Source organism: Cynocephalus volans, chromosome 15 (genome assembly GCF_027409185.1).
Source record: "Cynocephalus volans isolate mCynVol1 chromosome 15, mCynVol1.pri, whole genome shotgun sequence".
Taxonomy (NCBI): Eukaryota; Metazoa; Chordata; class Mammalia; order Dermoptera; family Cynocephalidae; genus Cynocephalus; species Cynocephalus volans.
Window position 1 is genome coordinate 84,055,127 of NC_084474.1, and position 15,140 is coordinate 84,070,266.

A 15,140-nucleotide genomic window follows, 5' to 3' on the forward strand; every position below is an offset into this window, starting at 1 on the left:
TCATTCCTATTCCCATTGTCCTAAGAGAGAAGGTATTTTTTGGGTTTACATAGTTGCTTTTTATAAATGTGCATAGATAGCTAGCGTGATAGAGTTGCCTTTGTACTGGTCTATCTTTATCAAGGTTCTGAATGTTGCTAGGAACATGTGGTGGGTTGTTTGTATGTATGTGTGTATGTGTGTATATGTGAGCACACATTCAAGTGTGTGTGTGGGGGGGTGAACAGAGGACGAAAAAATTGTTCATGGTTTTAGTTCTGCTTTTTGTTTTTGCTTCCAATGTATTCACCACATGACTGCTGTAAAACATTCCCCCTGTGCACCCTGCTGGCCACATCTTCAATGCATTCCAAACTTTATGGAAAGGTGGCACCATGAAAAGGATAAGAGCTTGCAAGATGTCATAGAAACAGTCTCAACTTTGGAGACAGAGTGAGTTAGATTTGAATTCCAGCTCTGCTGCATTCTATAAGTGTGGGTCTTGGGAAATCTACTCAAACTCTCTGTCAAATAGTAAAACCAATACCTACAAGAAAAGATGTAACAATTAAATTAAATGAAGTAACAAAAATAAAATATTTGTGATAGGACCTGATATGGTAGTAAGTGATTGCTATGGTTTGAATGTTTGTGTCTCCTCCAAAATTCACAATGAAACTTAATCTCTAATGAAACTGTGTAAAGAGATGGGCCCTTAAGGAGATAATTAGGCCATGAAGGCTCTGCCCTCATGGGTGGGATTAGTGCCTTATGAAAGGAATGGAAGGGACTAGATAGGTCTTCTTTGCCTTTTCACCTTCTGCCATGTGAGGACTCAGCAACAAGGTGCCATCCTGGAAGCAGAGTCTGGGCCCTCATCAGACACCAAACCTGTCAGTGCTTCCTGACCTTGTACTTCCCAGCCTCCATAACTGTGAGCAATAAATTTATGCTATACATAAATTACCCAGCCTAAGGTATATTGTTATAGCAGCAGGAACGGACTAAGACAGTGATCAACAAATGGCAATTTCCTTGAACCCTGTTGCCTTAGCTGCAATTCACTGCATCTTCCAAAGGCACTTAACAAGTATTATCTGCATTTCATCTGCACAACAATCTATTGAGGCAGCCACGATCATGCTCATTTTTAGGATGGGAAGTTCAGTGATTGGCCCAAGAGCACAAGCTGGAGCATAAATTTCCAGGGAGCAGAGGCTATGGCTTTCTCATGTACATATACCTCGGTATATGCCTGATGGTGTGTAAACTCAGTGCAAATTGAGCAGAGAAAATGCTCTGAGCTGTGCTGCATGGATTTCCCGGGAACCACAAAAAGCATGAATGGGAGGATAGTTCTTGCAGGGGCATGAAGAAACCCACCTGTGAAATAATGTAGCCTTATCTGGCTTGTCCTTTTGGAATGATCAAACATCAAACTCTCTTAAAGAGAGAGCTTATATTTCTCATCTTATTTGGAAGACGGTGATGATAGGGAACTTCCTCTAAATCATTTAGAGAAAAAACAAATGAATGCCACTTATATCTCAGGGGGCCAAAATGGCCGCTGTCTGTGCTCCAGTGCTCTGGAGGCATTGATAGGAACACCTCTCCAAATGGACTACGAGCCTTTGGTTAGATTTATGAAGACTGGGACCCTGGGACCCTGGGACCCTGGGATGCAAGACCCATTAAGATTGACTTGTCCCACAATTTTTAGGACAGTAGTTTCTTTACGAAGCTTAAGGAGAAGTGTGAGATTTATTTTAAGTGAGAACATAGCCTCACCCAGGCTTGGATTGTCGTAATATTAATCGGAAGGACAAGGGAAAAGAAAGACTATCAAATTAACTCAAACACTTGTTATATAAATAGTGTGTCGCCCAATTGTCACATCAATCCGTAGGTGCAGTTGAGCACAGTCATCTCAGTGAGATCAAGCCCCTTGTCCTGTGTCACCCAGCCAGTAACCAGCAGAAATTGGGTTCAAGTCACGTCTACCCCGTAATCAAGTTTATGTTCTTTCCTCTGTCTTTTTTTTTTTTTTCATAAAGACTAAAAACTTGTGAGCTACGTGAGGATCCTGCAAGTTTGTGGGGGTATCCATTTGAGTGACAGAAAAGATATTGACGTGTTAGTATCCACTAGTGATTAGTAAATTAATCAACAGCCCTTTGTGCCCACTTCTATTTCCAAAATGGAATTTGAACCAGGGTCTGTTTGATCCCAGAGTCTGTGCTCCTGGGACTATAGTGAGCCTTAAGGAGACACCCCCTGACTAAAATACATCCCCTATAGACCTGTCTAAGGCTATGTTGGTCCCCTGGGGACCTTCTGATGTTAGCTGGTCTCTGAAGGTGTGGGACAAGTGACCAGCCCAAGTCTCATGCTCAGCCAAGGACAGAGAAAAGTAGCCAGCAATTCAGAATAACAGAATTCCAAGAAAGAGTTTCTCAAAATTTAGGTCCCTCTGCAAAATCAGAAACTTGGGGGCATAGTGATGGGCAGGTGCCTGCATTTTAAACAAGATCCCCAGTTATGAAAGCTATTAGCCTATAACAATGAGGGTTTTTACTGCATAAATTTGTCACAATTACAAGAGGAGACATTTTCTCAATGGATAAAGTTTCAAAGTTAAGTACAAAGATAATAGCATTGAAAGAAGGAAGGAAATCTAATCTTCATGGATATGGTTTGATTTTAACATTAAACTCACTGAAATGCCCCCATCAAAAGCATAAATACCCAATCAATTTTTGAGTATATATTAAATGTATTCTAATCTTTATTCAAGATGAGGAAGTTGCCTCATTCTGAGGTGGTAACATTATTTTTGGAACAGTAAGCTTAATGAACCCATTCCAAATAAGTTTTCCTGCATTATTAAGCTCTCCAAGCACTAAAGGTTCTAGGTATCATTAAGCACTAAAGCTTCTAGGCTGGTTTCTCTGGCCTGAAGACATCCATAAATATTGCAATTAATTGCCTTCCCCATCGTAAGCTTGAGTCAGAACCTTATCCTAGAAGAGGAATGAGGACCAAAGGCTGAGAAACATCACCTTCTTGCAGGTGCTCTGAAAATGGAAGGGCCCGAGACAAATGACTCCACAAAGGGTTAAGTTCCTCACTGTATAAAGAAGGCTTACAAATCAATAAGTCAAAGGTGAGTGCCACAATAAAAGATGGGCAATTAAGACAAAGATGCAAATTCCACCATTAAGATAAATGTGCAAATCACAAAAAGAGAAATATAAAGACCAAAACATGTACAGAAAAACATTCCAATTCAGTCATAATTTAAAAAATTAAAATAAAAATGACAGGGAGATGCTGTTTGCTTCTTATCAAATTGGCAGTTTTTACAAAGTATAGGCATAATTCTTGAGGGCAATTTTGGAATGCATATCAAGTATTTTAAAATGCAGATTCTCTTTTACTCATCTTTAGGATTCCATCCTAAGGAAATAAATAAGCCTGGATATATGATTTAACTGTGACAATGGCCATCACAACATAGTTTATAATTTATAGTAGTGAAAAAACTGAAAAAAAAAAAAAGCCAAAAATGGTTGAAACATGTAATGGAACAGCATGTAGTTACTAAAATTATTTTGTAATTGAATATTTAATAACGTGGGAAAAGGATCAAGCAAAGAATGCTTAACACTATGTTACAAAGCACTATGTACGAAATGGTCTGTTTATAAAAAATTGCATAGACAAGTACATAGATGCATACTTGTGTTGCATGTTATGTTATGTTGTGTTATGTATATGCATATGCATGTTGTGTTATGTTAACAGCGATTATTCTGAGTTGAAAGATCAAAAGGGATTTCATTTTCTTCTTTTGTCTTCTATACTTGGTATGAACTTTCGTTAGTAAAAATGCATTCTTCATTTAATAAGAAAAAAAATCTAATCTGACCAACTGCATTTGACAGGCATGTTATGTTTGCTACATCTCTTTATCACCGTTCAGGTTTTTACTTGTCCCTGAGATCTGTCAGCCCCCCTTGGGAAATATTTAGCCTGACTAAAGAAAGGCAAAGGACTCTTCTGTGAAATCTGAGAGAAGCCAAAGAGGACCGGATTAAGCCCCCTCCCTTTATCTAGGGGTCTGTTCAGAAAGTCTAATGAAATTGCCAGGAAGTGAAAATGTCCAAAACCACTAATTCTGATCTGGCCGAGGCCCAAGCCTTGGGCCACACGCCTTGTCACAAGACATCCACACTGGTTGATTTTTGAGAGTGAAAAGAGGTGCCACTAATAATGACATTGGGAAAACAGGTGTGAACAGGGACTGTCCCTGGCAAACCAGGACATGAATTCACAATGGTCAATGATTCATAGCACCAACTACTGAAAGAGGTTAAGAGCTTCAACTCCCTCACTTCACAGATGAGGAAACCGAGGACTAGAGAAGGAAAATGTATTGACCAAAATTGACTCATAAGCCATATACGTCATGAGCATATTTTTCTGAAGCTTAACTCAGAAAAATGTGCTCAGATACCTGGAGGGGAGAAGAAGGGGTGAACCACCTTGAATTTCCATGGCAGGGAGTGAACAGAACTTTAGTCTTCTCTCCTGAAACTCCACTGAAAAGGGTCAAATAGAAACTGACCCACGCCTATTAGCTCTTAGAGTTTGCAAAGTATACCCCGAGACCAGCTACAGGGGGCGAGGCAATGTCCCCCAATCTTCTTCTTAACCTGAGTCTTTATTCATTTTCTTACTTATTCAACAAGTATTTATGCAACACCATGAGGTATATAAAAATCCTGTTTCACATAACACTTTGGTAGATATGCCAATTCTTATAAGCAAAAGTGACCAGGAAGTATCTGAATGATATCTCTATACATTTCAGTGGGGCTTTGTGTTCTCTAATTCACTCAAAAAGATGGAGAGGTGAACGGGTTCCCTTATCCATGCACCTTCTTTTTCAAACAAAATGAAGCCCTTTCCACCCTACAAAAATTGCAAGGGTAAAACCATTGTTTCCATTTTCATTTTTCCTTTCAGTAAACATGCTTTTTTATGGTCCAAACTTGCTCCCAAGAAGAAGAGTAGGGCAGTGGAAGAGAAGAGGCTTTGGAGTCATAAAGACTGTATGTATTTCAAAAATTCTCGGATGCACATTTTTTTAAATTAAAATATAAATTTTTTACTAAAATGCATACTTTAACATCTCTGAAATCAGAATGCATCTATCAATGGAATCTCAAAACTGTGAGTTCTTTCCAGGGGTGTGTGTGATTAATTCTGCTGGTCACCAGGTGGCATTGTCAACTGGGGACCACTTCAAATTATATTCTCTGCCTGAGGGTTTGCTTTTTTTAAAGACAATATTTAATGTGTGAACTCAGGGGGCAAACTTATGCAGATTCCTTTTTCGAGTTTAAATTCTTGGGAAGCTCTTTTCCTTCATCTAATCAATACCAGGGTATAGGCATGTGGGTTCCCTCACTGCCCCTTGTCTATTGGGTGTTTTTTTTTTTTCCCCTGTTGTCCTTACCCTGAGGGTGTAAGCTGAGCTTTGAGTGTGTGTGTGTGCGTGCATGTGTGCGTGTGTGTGTGTGCACACGCGTGCACTTGTTTCCTCTTAGACTCCCCATATTGGGTGATTTTTCTTTTTGAGTGCTGCATAGAAAACAGAGCATCCTACAGTTGATGGCACCTTACTGTCAATGAAATATAATAGCTGGATTTTGAGATCTATGACCCCTGCTTAACCTCTTGGAGGCTCAGTTTTCTTTTTTGTAAGTGGGATAGTAATGTCTCTCTGAAAGTGCAATAAACTGAAATATATAACACCAGGCACAGAGCAGCTGCACACTGATACTATTCTCTGATTCTGGAATCCTCCGGATTTGAAAGCCTTGTTTTTATTTTGTCAAGGCTCTAGGACCCTTTCCTACATAACCTCTCCCCTAAACCCCTTCCCTATGACTCTCACCCCATCCAGAGCTCAAAAAAGGAGAAGATGAAGAGAGTGCAGGATTGTCTTGATCATATGAGGGTACATCAAAAAGTTCATGGTAGGATTCATATTATCTTTTAATTCCATCGTTCCTTGAACTTTTTGAAGTACCCTCATACAAGAGCCTGGAAGAGCTAGTCCCGGGGCTCCAGGCAGAAGCAGTGTACTGAACAGACAGGAGCACTGGCTTTGGTGTCATAGTGGGCTCAGATTCCAGTCCCTCTGCTCACAGTCTGACTTTGGGCAAGCTTCATAATTATTTCTCCATGTCTCCTTTCATTAGGTGTAAGATGAAGCTGATAATATCATCTATTTTATACTTTGTTGTTAATTTGTGCATACAGCTTAGAAATAGTACTTGGTACTTGGTAACCCAGTTCCTAGAGAGGGTCTCAGAGCAGGAGTCAACAAGGATTGCCTCTGTGACATGAGGGGAGTGAATGTTTTCTGATGTGTCCCATTGCCCTCACGCTAGATGGGACAAGGCTGGACTGTCAGTGGGTAGGCCCCTTGTTCGTTCAGGATGCTGTCCTCTGGCTCTCCTAGAAGATCTCCCCTGGTAACAGAAGTTAACCTTAGACATGCTCTGCCTCCCTTAGGTCCATTGCTTCCATCACCAGGTGGCTGCAGATAGGATGTGGACACTATTAAATAAAACACACTGGAAACAATCTCTAGTTTGCAAGGGTTAGGTCATTAGTGAAGCAAGTACATCTTTACCAAGAATGAATGAAAGAGTTATGCACAGCTCTGGACACAGGTATTTACCCAGGCTAATTAAGAAGATTCTTTGTAAAGCCACCCTGCTTGTCCTAGCTCCTTCAACGTAGTAACCAGGAATGAAAATGCATTTAATCTGGACCTTAAGCCCTTAATTACATTATGAATGAGAAAAACCTAGGGCTGACCCATGACTCACTTGGGAGAATGTGGTGCTGATAACACCAAGGCCATGGGTTTGGATCCCTATATAGGGATCGCCGGTTAGCTCACTTCAGAGAGCGTGGTGCTGAAAACAGCAAGTCAAAGGCTAAGATCCCCTTACCGGTCATCTTAAAAAAAAAAACCAAAAAAAACCGCTAAACCCACCTGCTATTTTTCGGGGAAGTTGAATGAGGCAAAATGTTCCTTTTCCTTTTGTTTTGTTAGCACATTGACACAATATATTTCAAATTGGGAATTGCAGGTGAAGGTATTAATTTTGGAGTGTGCAATCTTTGGGTAGTCATCAGAGAAACTCATTGGGAATAGTGCTTGTGCATGGAAGTGTGAATTCCCCAAACCAAAGTAAGCAGACTCTTCCCAGGCAGCTGAACAAACTCACAGAAAATTGCTCATTGGAGCTTTACAGAGTATTGGATCAAACTCCTGAAATTTGCTTGCAAATTCCCTGCTGTTCTTTCCTGGGGCTCATGCAGATGCCAAGCACCTCCTGTGCTCAGTCAGGGAAGATCTGTCAGCTTCCATCAGTTTGAAGGAGCAGCCCAGTTAAGCAGGGACAGCACCCCATCTTCCTAGTGCCCTTTCTGGTTCAGAGCTAGGGTGGGGGAAGGGAATGGGAAAAAGTCATCATCGGTATGGTGATGGTTGCCATTTTTTTAACACTTTACTTAATCAAGGCATTGCCCTAGAGCATTTTGTAATAACCTATGAAAGAGGTACATTCATTATCCTCATTGCACAAAGAGGAACTCATGCTCAGAAAGGTTAATTTACTTATCAAAGGTCACATAGCAAGGGAGTGGCAGAGGTGTAATTCAGTCCTGACTCTGAATCCAAAAGTCATCTTCTTTCTACTGTACCTAGATCAGGGAGGCTCTGAGCCAGCAGGAAATTGGGAAAACAGGAAAATAGATGTCTAAAATCTAAGAAAGACAGTGTTTATTGCCAATGCTTACATCAAGTTATCAGGTGCCCTCATATATTATGTTACAAGGGTTGCAAATGATGTGAATTCATCTAAAATCAAAGGCAAGTGGGTGCTAATATCACTTGGCTTAATAATCTCGAAGTGGAAGAAAGTCTTTTAATGCTTACTGAGTTAAAGGACTCTTTGTTCTTTTAGTCATTTCCTTCAAGAGCAATACTGAGGCTCTCTTTATCTAACCAGCATCTCCTTTCATGGCCTTCAGCCTACTCATGATTTTCAGAGAGAAAGAGAAGACAATACGAAACCAAACCAAACAACAAACAAAAAACTGAAACCACAGCCCCTGGGTTCTCTCTCTAGTCCCATGAACATTTATAACAATTTACTTCAGAAAAAGAGCCACTGTGGAGACCCAGCTCTACCTTGTGCTCCAGGCTGGAGTCTTTAAACATCAGTGAGAATGGCTTGATATGCTCTCTTCTCAATTTATCGCCACTCCGCAAGTCGATGGTATGTTCTATTCTCTTGTTAATTTCCTCAGGCCCAGACTGGACATGCAAAGCTTGTGCAAGATGGTTTGGAAGCAGATTTATTGAATTTCTTGTTAGGGCAGCCAGAGTCTAGGGGGAAAGCACATGCAAACACAATAAACCTGCTAGTCCCCTTTGGATCAAAAAGAAATGCAATGTTTTAGATCATGTTGCTTTGCAAACAGTAATAGCATTCCATGCAGTTGTATTCAGTGAAACCTACAGAAGTTGATCGGTTAGCATTTGGTTCAGAGAAACACAGCTTTGCAAAATATCACACCAAGAGGGACACTTCCCCTTTCTCAATGTAGGTGCACTGAATTCCTTTGAGATATTTGGAGAGTTGTTGGATTAGAAATGTTAATTAAGACCCTTTCTCTAACCAGGCATATCCCAGGTATGAGAGAAAGGGAACCAAACAAATAACAGAAAGTAAATATATCTGAAGAGCCCACAAAAATGATCATCTCCAACTGAGTTAGATTCCACATTTTCGTGTGGTCTTTCATTTAATGGTAATGGAGAGACTTGGGGTTCCATGGCTTGCATTTTTTTTTTTAGCATTCTTCTTAGATAGACAGCCAAATATGCCAGGATCTGCTCCTTAAACACTTGATAAAGATTGTTCAATTTGTGCACTTCACAAATATGTCCCTCTCCCACATAGACCAGTAGATAGATATAGACAATTCATGTAGATATATACGAAACTCTATACATTCATATAGATATGTGCGTAATTTCCTTTAGGTAAAAAATGCAAGCAGTTGCGGCCTCCCACCATTTCACAGGGTTAAACAGCAGGAGGTGGGGAAAGGTAAAACCACTGCAGCTGGTAATTGGGTATGGACACTTGGATGGAAAATTGCATTGGCTTATGAAGACACTCCGGGTTTGTCAGGGAGACCTTGTCTCCTGGTGAGTCAGCAGCAAGTGATAAGATCAACTGGCTGGATCTAGCCAAATGCAATGCTCACTCACAGTTCCAATTTAAGACAAAAATAGTGAGCTGGACTTGAAGAGATATAGGGACAGGGAAGCCCATCCTATACCCCCAAGAGAAGTCCTTGAAGGGAGGCATAGGATGCAATACGTCTGCAGGGTGAGGAAGTGGAAACTCCCTGTCTCTTTGCACTCACCTCATCTGCTTTCCTTGACCAGCCTTTCAGCCTGGCTGTGTTTAGAACACAGGATAGATTGATATAAAATTACGGAGTCATCAAATGACAGAGGACCCTGGAGATCCCACTGCCTGAACCTCTATATCCTGATGAGCCTCAGAGAGACTTGCTCAAGAGCCATCAGCTCATTAGCATCTGGGCCAGATCAGCTGCTCCAGGGCCAGAGCTGAGTCAGGGGCTTTGACCTCTGTGAAGCCATCCAGCCCAGCCCTTAAGGATTCTTCCTATGCTACTGTTGGATCCTTTGTTTTAACTTTCATAGAGATAGTCATTGTAACCTAAATCTGAGGTCTCTAATGAATTCTACAGCAGGAACTCATCACTGTTAGAATTTATTGAAACTCTCTTCTTCAGAGCCAGGATGAAGGTCGGAGTTGCATGTGTCTACATGAGAAAGCAAAGTATATGCTCTCCGGGGATTGAAGCAGTTAATTTCAGTTCTGAGAACCAAGAAGACTACTACAGAGAACTAGACAGATGTTAGGGGCTGGTGTGGCAGGATGAGAGGCAAGAGAAGGGATGAAGCAGAGAGAAGGAAGCAGGGACGAATGCTTCAGAAAACGGGACAGGAGGATCCATGTGGGATCAGAGGGTTTAGCCTCTGGGACTAAATGCTGTTAGAACAGCATCCCCAAAACCAGAGGAAGCTGGACTGTTAGCCACTCAAAGGCTTTCCCATTGGTTTCTTGGGCAGAAATTCTTTCCACACAGCTTGGAAAATAATAAAACTTAGTTTTCTCTCTTGGTGAGAAAGTGAAAAGGACACTCAAACTGCCATGTCTGGGCACACCCTCTGGCTTAGGGATGCCTGGTGCTCCCTGGTAAGTGCTTGGAGCTGGAGTCTAACAGCTGGAGATGAAATCGCTACAATGTCTATTTACATTCATAGTTAGGAATCTCTATTGCTTTCTGCAATTTTTATTTTCTTAAAGTTTTCCTTCTTTGAACTAAATATTGCTTAACCATTCTACCAGTCCTTCATACCTTTGTTGGCTGTAAGACGTTTGGATTTCACAGGTCAGGGGAGATTCAAAAAATATTTTTTTGGACTGATTTATTTAAATTACAGTAGCAGCAGCCACTATAGTAGCAGTTACCATAATCACAGCTCGCTAACATGGCCATTACTTCAAAAAAGACTGGACATTTTTTTTTTCCCAACAAGAACGATATAATCGCAGAATAAAAGACAGGTCTTTACATTGAATACATTTAATTCAATGAATAACTCTCTACTTTTTCCTTATTTTTCTCATATTGATGTGAACTGGTGAAAATGTCATCAGGGCCTAACACTGGTCTGTAGAAGACATTTGAAATCTAGAAATAGGCATTGCTTCCTGGATGCCTGCAATTTATAATAGTTGACCATTCAGAGAAGGATTCTGATGCCATTGGCCACTTCTGTAGGGCAGAGACCAATGAAATCTCCTTTCAGAGCTTCCTGACTTCGCAATACATTCTATTGGCTGTCTGTGGTTGCTTCAGATGGGAGAGATTTGAAAGCACCCCTCTTTCTTTCATCCCTTCACCAGGTTACAGTTAACAGCTGGGGAGGAGCCTTTTCATCAAAATGTCAGTGATATTGTGGTGGAGAATTCTTTTCTTGTCTAAGCAGTTATTTTTATTCCTTACAATTATATCCCTAGTAGTTTATGCAGGTAGTCAATTCTCAGTGTTCTTTTTTCTGATCCTCTGCTCTGTCAATTACATATGACAATTACATGTGCTGTTTAATCAACAATCCCTCTAGCATCACCTCACCCCTTCAGGGCATATATGCTTAAGGGAAGACTAGCTTCAACTCAAGAAGGCAAGCAAATTGAAATTAGGAAGGGCATAGGAAATCATCTGCTTTCATTTACCCCCAGTGCATCACAAAGCATACATGACCTTGGGGGAATTATGGCTTGGGATTATCCGTGATACCCCTTTCTCTCCATTAGTAATGACCAGTAAGATTTGACTGTGTGTTCACGTTCAGTGGGCTAATGCTGCCAACACCAAAAATCCAGGCACTGATATATTCACAATGATTCATTTGTAAGCAGTACTGGGGAAATGTGTAACATGCCTTATTTCCCTATTTAGAGTCAAACTGAAATGAGCTATTTTTTAATAGAATAGGGCTTTCTCTTTTTGACTTACAGCACCAGTGTGAGTTAGATTATAGCAAAAAATAGCACAAGCTTTAAATAGGATTCCAATCTTAAATTGACCTCCAAACTGTTGAGACAGTTCTTTCACATAAACAAATTAAGCAATTGGCAAGAGAATAGAAAAACAAATGAATAAAATGGAAGGAAAAGGGAAATGCCATGAGAACAATTGTAATTGAATACATATATCTGAATATATGCTTCAATGTATAACTGAAGTACATATTGCATTTATACCCAATAAAAAAATATATTCATTTATTTAATTTAGCTGGTGTTTTCAGATATTTGGGAGGTGAGATTGGAACAGTAATGTTATAAATAAACATGTTATAAATAAATAATGCTGTTTATTTATTTTAGCTGGTGTTGTAGATATTTGGGAGGTCACGTTAGAGCAGCAGAAATGTCTAAATTTGTGACTGAGATGGCCTCTCATGACTGATTTTCTGCATAAAAAAGATTTTGCAGCCCCTGGATTTATCTTGACTGAGATGTATGCTCTCCTCAGGTATTTCAGAAATTACTTCCACCCTCACAGCTGCTTGAGACAGATCAAAGCTCAGATGAGAATCAGTGTCCCTTCTGAACCCATGTTTCTGAAGACAGGGTCTTACCTGAGAGTCTGGGGGGTCTGGTGAAAATTATGATCAGAGGGTCTGGGTAGCCCTTTGTAAACTGCATTTGAATGGGGTGGGGGAAGTCATTAATCCTCTTCAGCCCATCATTTAATTTATGACCTTCAGAAGACTTTTCTGTGGGACTCATCTTTTATCTATGTGTCGACTGAAAACCTACTTTCCCTACAGGCCCTAGCGTTTCATGGATGGCCCAAAACTTTGGTAATCATTAATCAGTTTGTCACAGTGAATGAAGGTGCACTGTCTAGATACATCCAGTTTTGTAGAGTCAAAACCACCTTAGCTCTTATGGATGACGTATTCCAATATCAAAACACACTGCAAAGCATCCCCATGGACACTGTAGATCAGTGCTCTGTTTCATTACTAGATCCTCCTAATTCATCCTTTCTCAAAAATGTGTTCCAAGAAACACAAGAATGCTGGGATGCTTCATTACAAAAAGGCTCTGTGGGCCAGTCAGTTTAGAAAAGGTGGGCCCATTATTTGTTCATTGTCGTTTCTCCTCACCAGTGTCCTTGAGAGAAGGGACTTTGTCTCTTTCATTTGTTTCTTTGTCCCCAGTGCCTATTCCAATGCCTGATATTTTGTAGACACTCAGTACTTGTTTACTGAATGAAACAATTCTTATATCCTTCTAGTGGGATCTCACAGTACACTTTACTGAGATAAAGGCACTGATCAGTTTTACAGAAATGAGACTCTTAAACTTCACTTTCCAAACTTTTTATGACTGCACACCCCCTTTTCTTGAATTACCTCTACTTGTTCCATAGAATACCACTTGGGAAACAGTATTTCAAAGTTTTTCCCTGCTTTTATTTAGAATTCCACTTACTGAACTTGTTGCTGACCTCTGAATTAGATCTGTTTATGTGGCCACCTTCTAGAGTCCTGAGTTTTCTTCTCCAGGCTAATGGATTTGATTTTCCCAGTAGGGGAGATGTTTTCTAAACATTGCACAATGCTTTCTAGTTTGTGCCCTGTGTGTACTATTGCACAGAATATCAGACCCAGTGCAAATGACATCTGACCTTGGGCATTGGAACATGCAGCATCTAGGGGCATGTACTACTGCTACTTTAAAAACCAATTCAGACATCACCTTCTCCGGGAAGGCTACTCTGAGCCTGCACTTGTCCTTAGCACAGCAATTACTATGATTTATTGTAATTGTCTACTCATGTGTTTGTTTGTTCCACTAGACTCTGATCTCCTTGAGGTCAGGCACTGTGTTTTATCTATAATTGATCCTCTAGCACCTGGACTATTTGCTAAGTTCCTAATAAGCGTGTGCAGAATGGATGAATAAATGGATGGATAAATGAAAGGTTGAATGGTTCTATAAGAAGATGTTTTTCTAGGGCAGTGTTTCTGGTCTTTTGCTAGCAAAATTTTCTCCTGTTCTCTCCCAAATGGACTCAAAATTTGGAAAGATTATTTACCAAACTATTAAAATAAAAATAATTTATTTTCCTATTATTCAATCAAATGCCTAGTTTTTGATCAGCATGAGATAGAAGGCACTACCACGACAGTTGATTTTCCAGCCAAGAGCAAGAGCCCTTCAAGGCAGCCTTATGATGCATGTAAATGTGAGGTTTTATTTGGATTTTTGTAATCCAGAGAATGCCTCCCCCATTACTACCTCCCAGTGCTAGCTGCTAGGGCACCAGAGACCACAGATTAAAAGGTGGTAACCTTGAGCCTTTTCTGTGATCAATGCCTGCACTAATTTCAGCTTGAGTGTTTTCCATGACCCGGCTTGCAGAAGAAGGTTAAAGTCACTAGTGAAAAAGCTTCATCCTTTTTTTAGTGTCCCTATAAGGCGGAAGTGGCAGTCTTGAGAGTTAGCTATAGGTAGTTGTGACTGAGTTTTCACAGTATGGGCCAGCTCATTGCTGCTTTGGGAAAGGTCGTCATCCTCTCTAGGATGACAAGTCCAGCAAGCTCAGAGCATAACTGTGGGGCCTCTGCCTCTTATGCTGGGATGGCCTGTTCCTTCCCAATGACCCTGCTTGTTTTGAGTTTCAGGCTGGCATCTTCTCTTAGAAATAGGCAGAACCAACGGCCTCTTCGACCAATTCCTGGACCACTCTTGTACCATCCCTGTGGCAGCATTTTCCTGTGCCTAACTTGGAGGCCTCTGTAGCTCTATTTCAAACTTATTGCTTATGGGGTCTAGGTTGTGGAAAAGGCGGAGATTTTACCTTTCAGTTCTTATCCCACTTCCTATATCTCGCAGGGCAAAGAAGAAACAGTAAGCCTGAATAAGGGCACCTCAGCTGTATACATTAGAGCTATCTTTCTTTTCTCTAGTGTTTGTTAAAGCGCCAATCCAACCTCTGGAGGAAAAGGCTCCTAGTTAAAAAAAAAAAGGTATTTTGTGGTTTTTGTTTTTGGACAAATTATAATAGTATGTAATTTTGGGGTACACAGTGATGTTATGATATATGTATATAGTGTGGAATGACTGAGTTAAGCTAATTAACACATCCATCGCCTTACTTATTTATTCTGTGTAAGAAACCTGACTTCTTTGGAAAGCTTTTAGGTGATCTAATTCTACAATGTTTTACCTTCAGGGCCTCAGGGAGAATGCTTGTTGTGTTTGAAAAAGGCACTTTTTTTTTTTTTAATATCAAATCTGGAGATAGGGAGCAGAGATTTCCTTAGATATGAGATGTAATATTTTTCTGGTAAGAAGGCACTAAGTGGTGTGTGAGTAAACACTAACTTGGGGGACCCTTGAGAAAATATCCACATGGGGCCTCCCAGAACCTGCCATGTAACA

General features: G+C 40.5%; 1 protein-coding gene across 1 annotated transcript in view; it reads right to left on the bottom strand.

Moving 5' to 3' along the window:
* The window catches only part of ADCY8 (adenylate cyclase 8), a 253,284-nt gene that overhangs the window by 82,948 nt on the left and 155,196 nt on the right, over positions 1-15,140 (bottom strand). Inside the window, exon 8 of the mRNA XM_063079734.1 lies at positions 8,258-8,455. Within this exon, the coding sequence (XP_062935804.1) occupies positions 8,258-8,455 (198 nt within the window). The remainder of the gene's footprint in view (positions 1-8,257; positions 8,456-15,140) is intronic.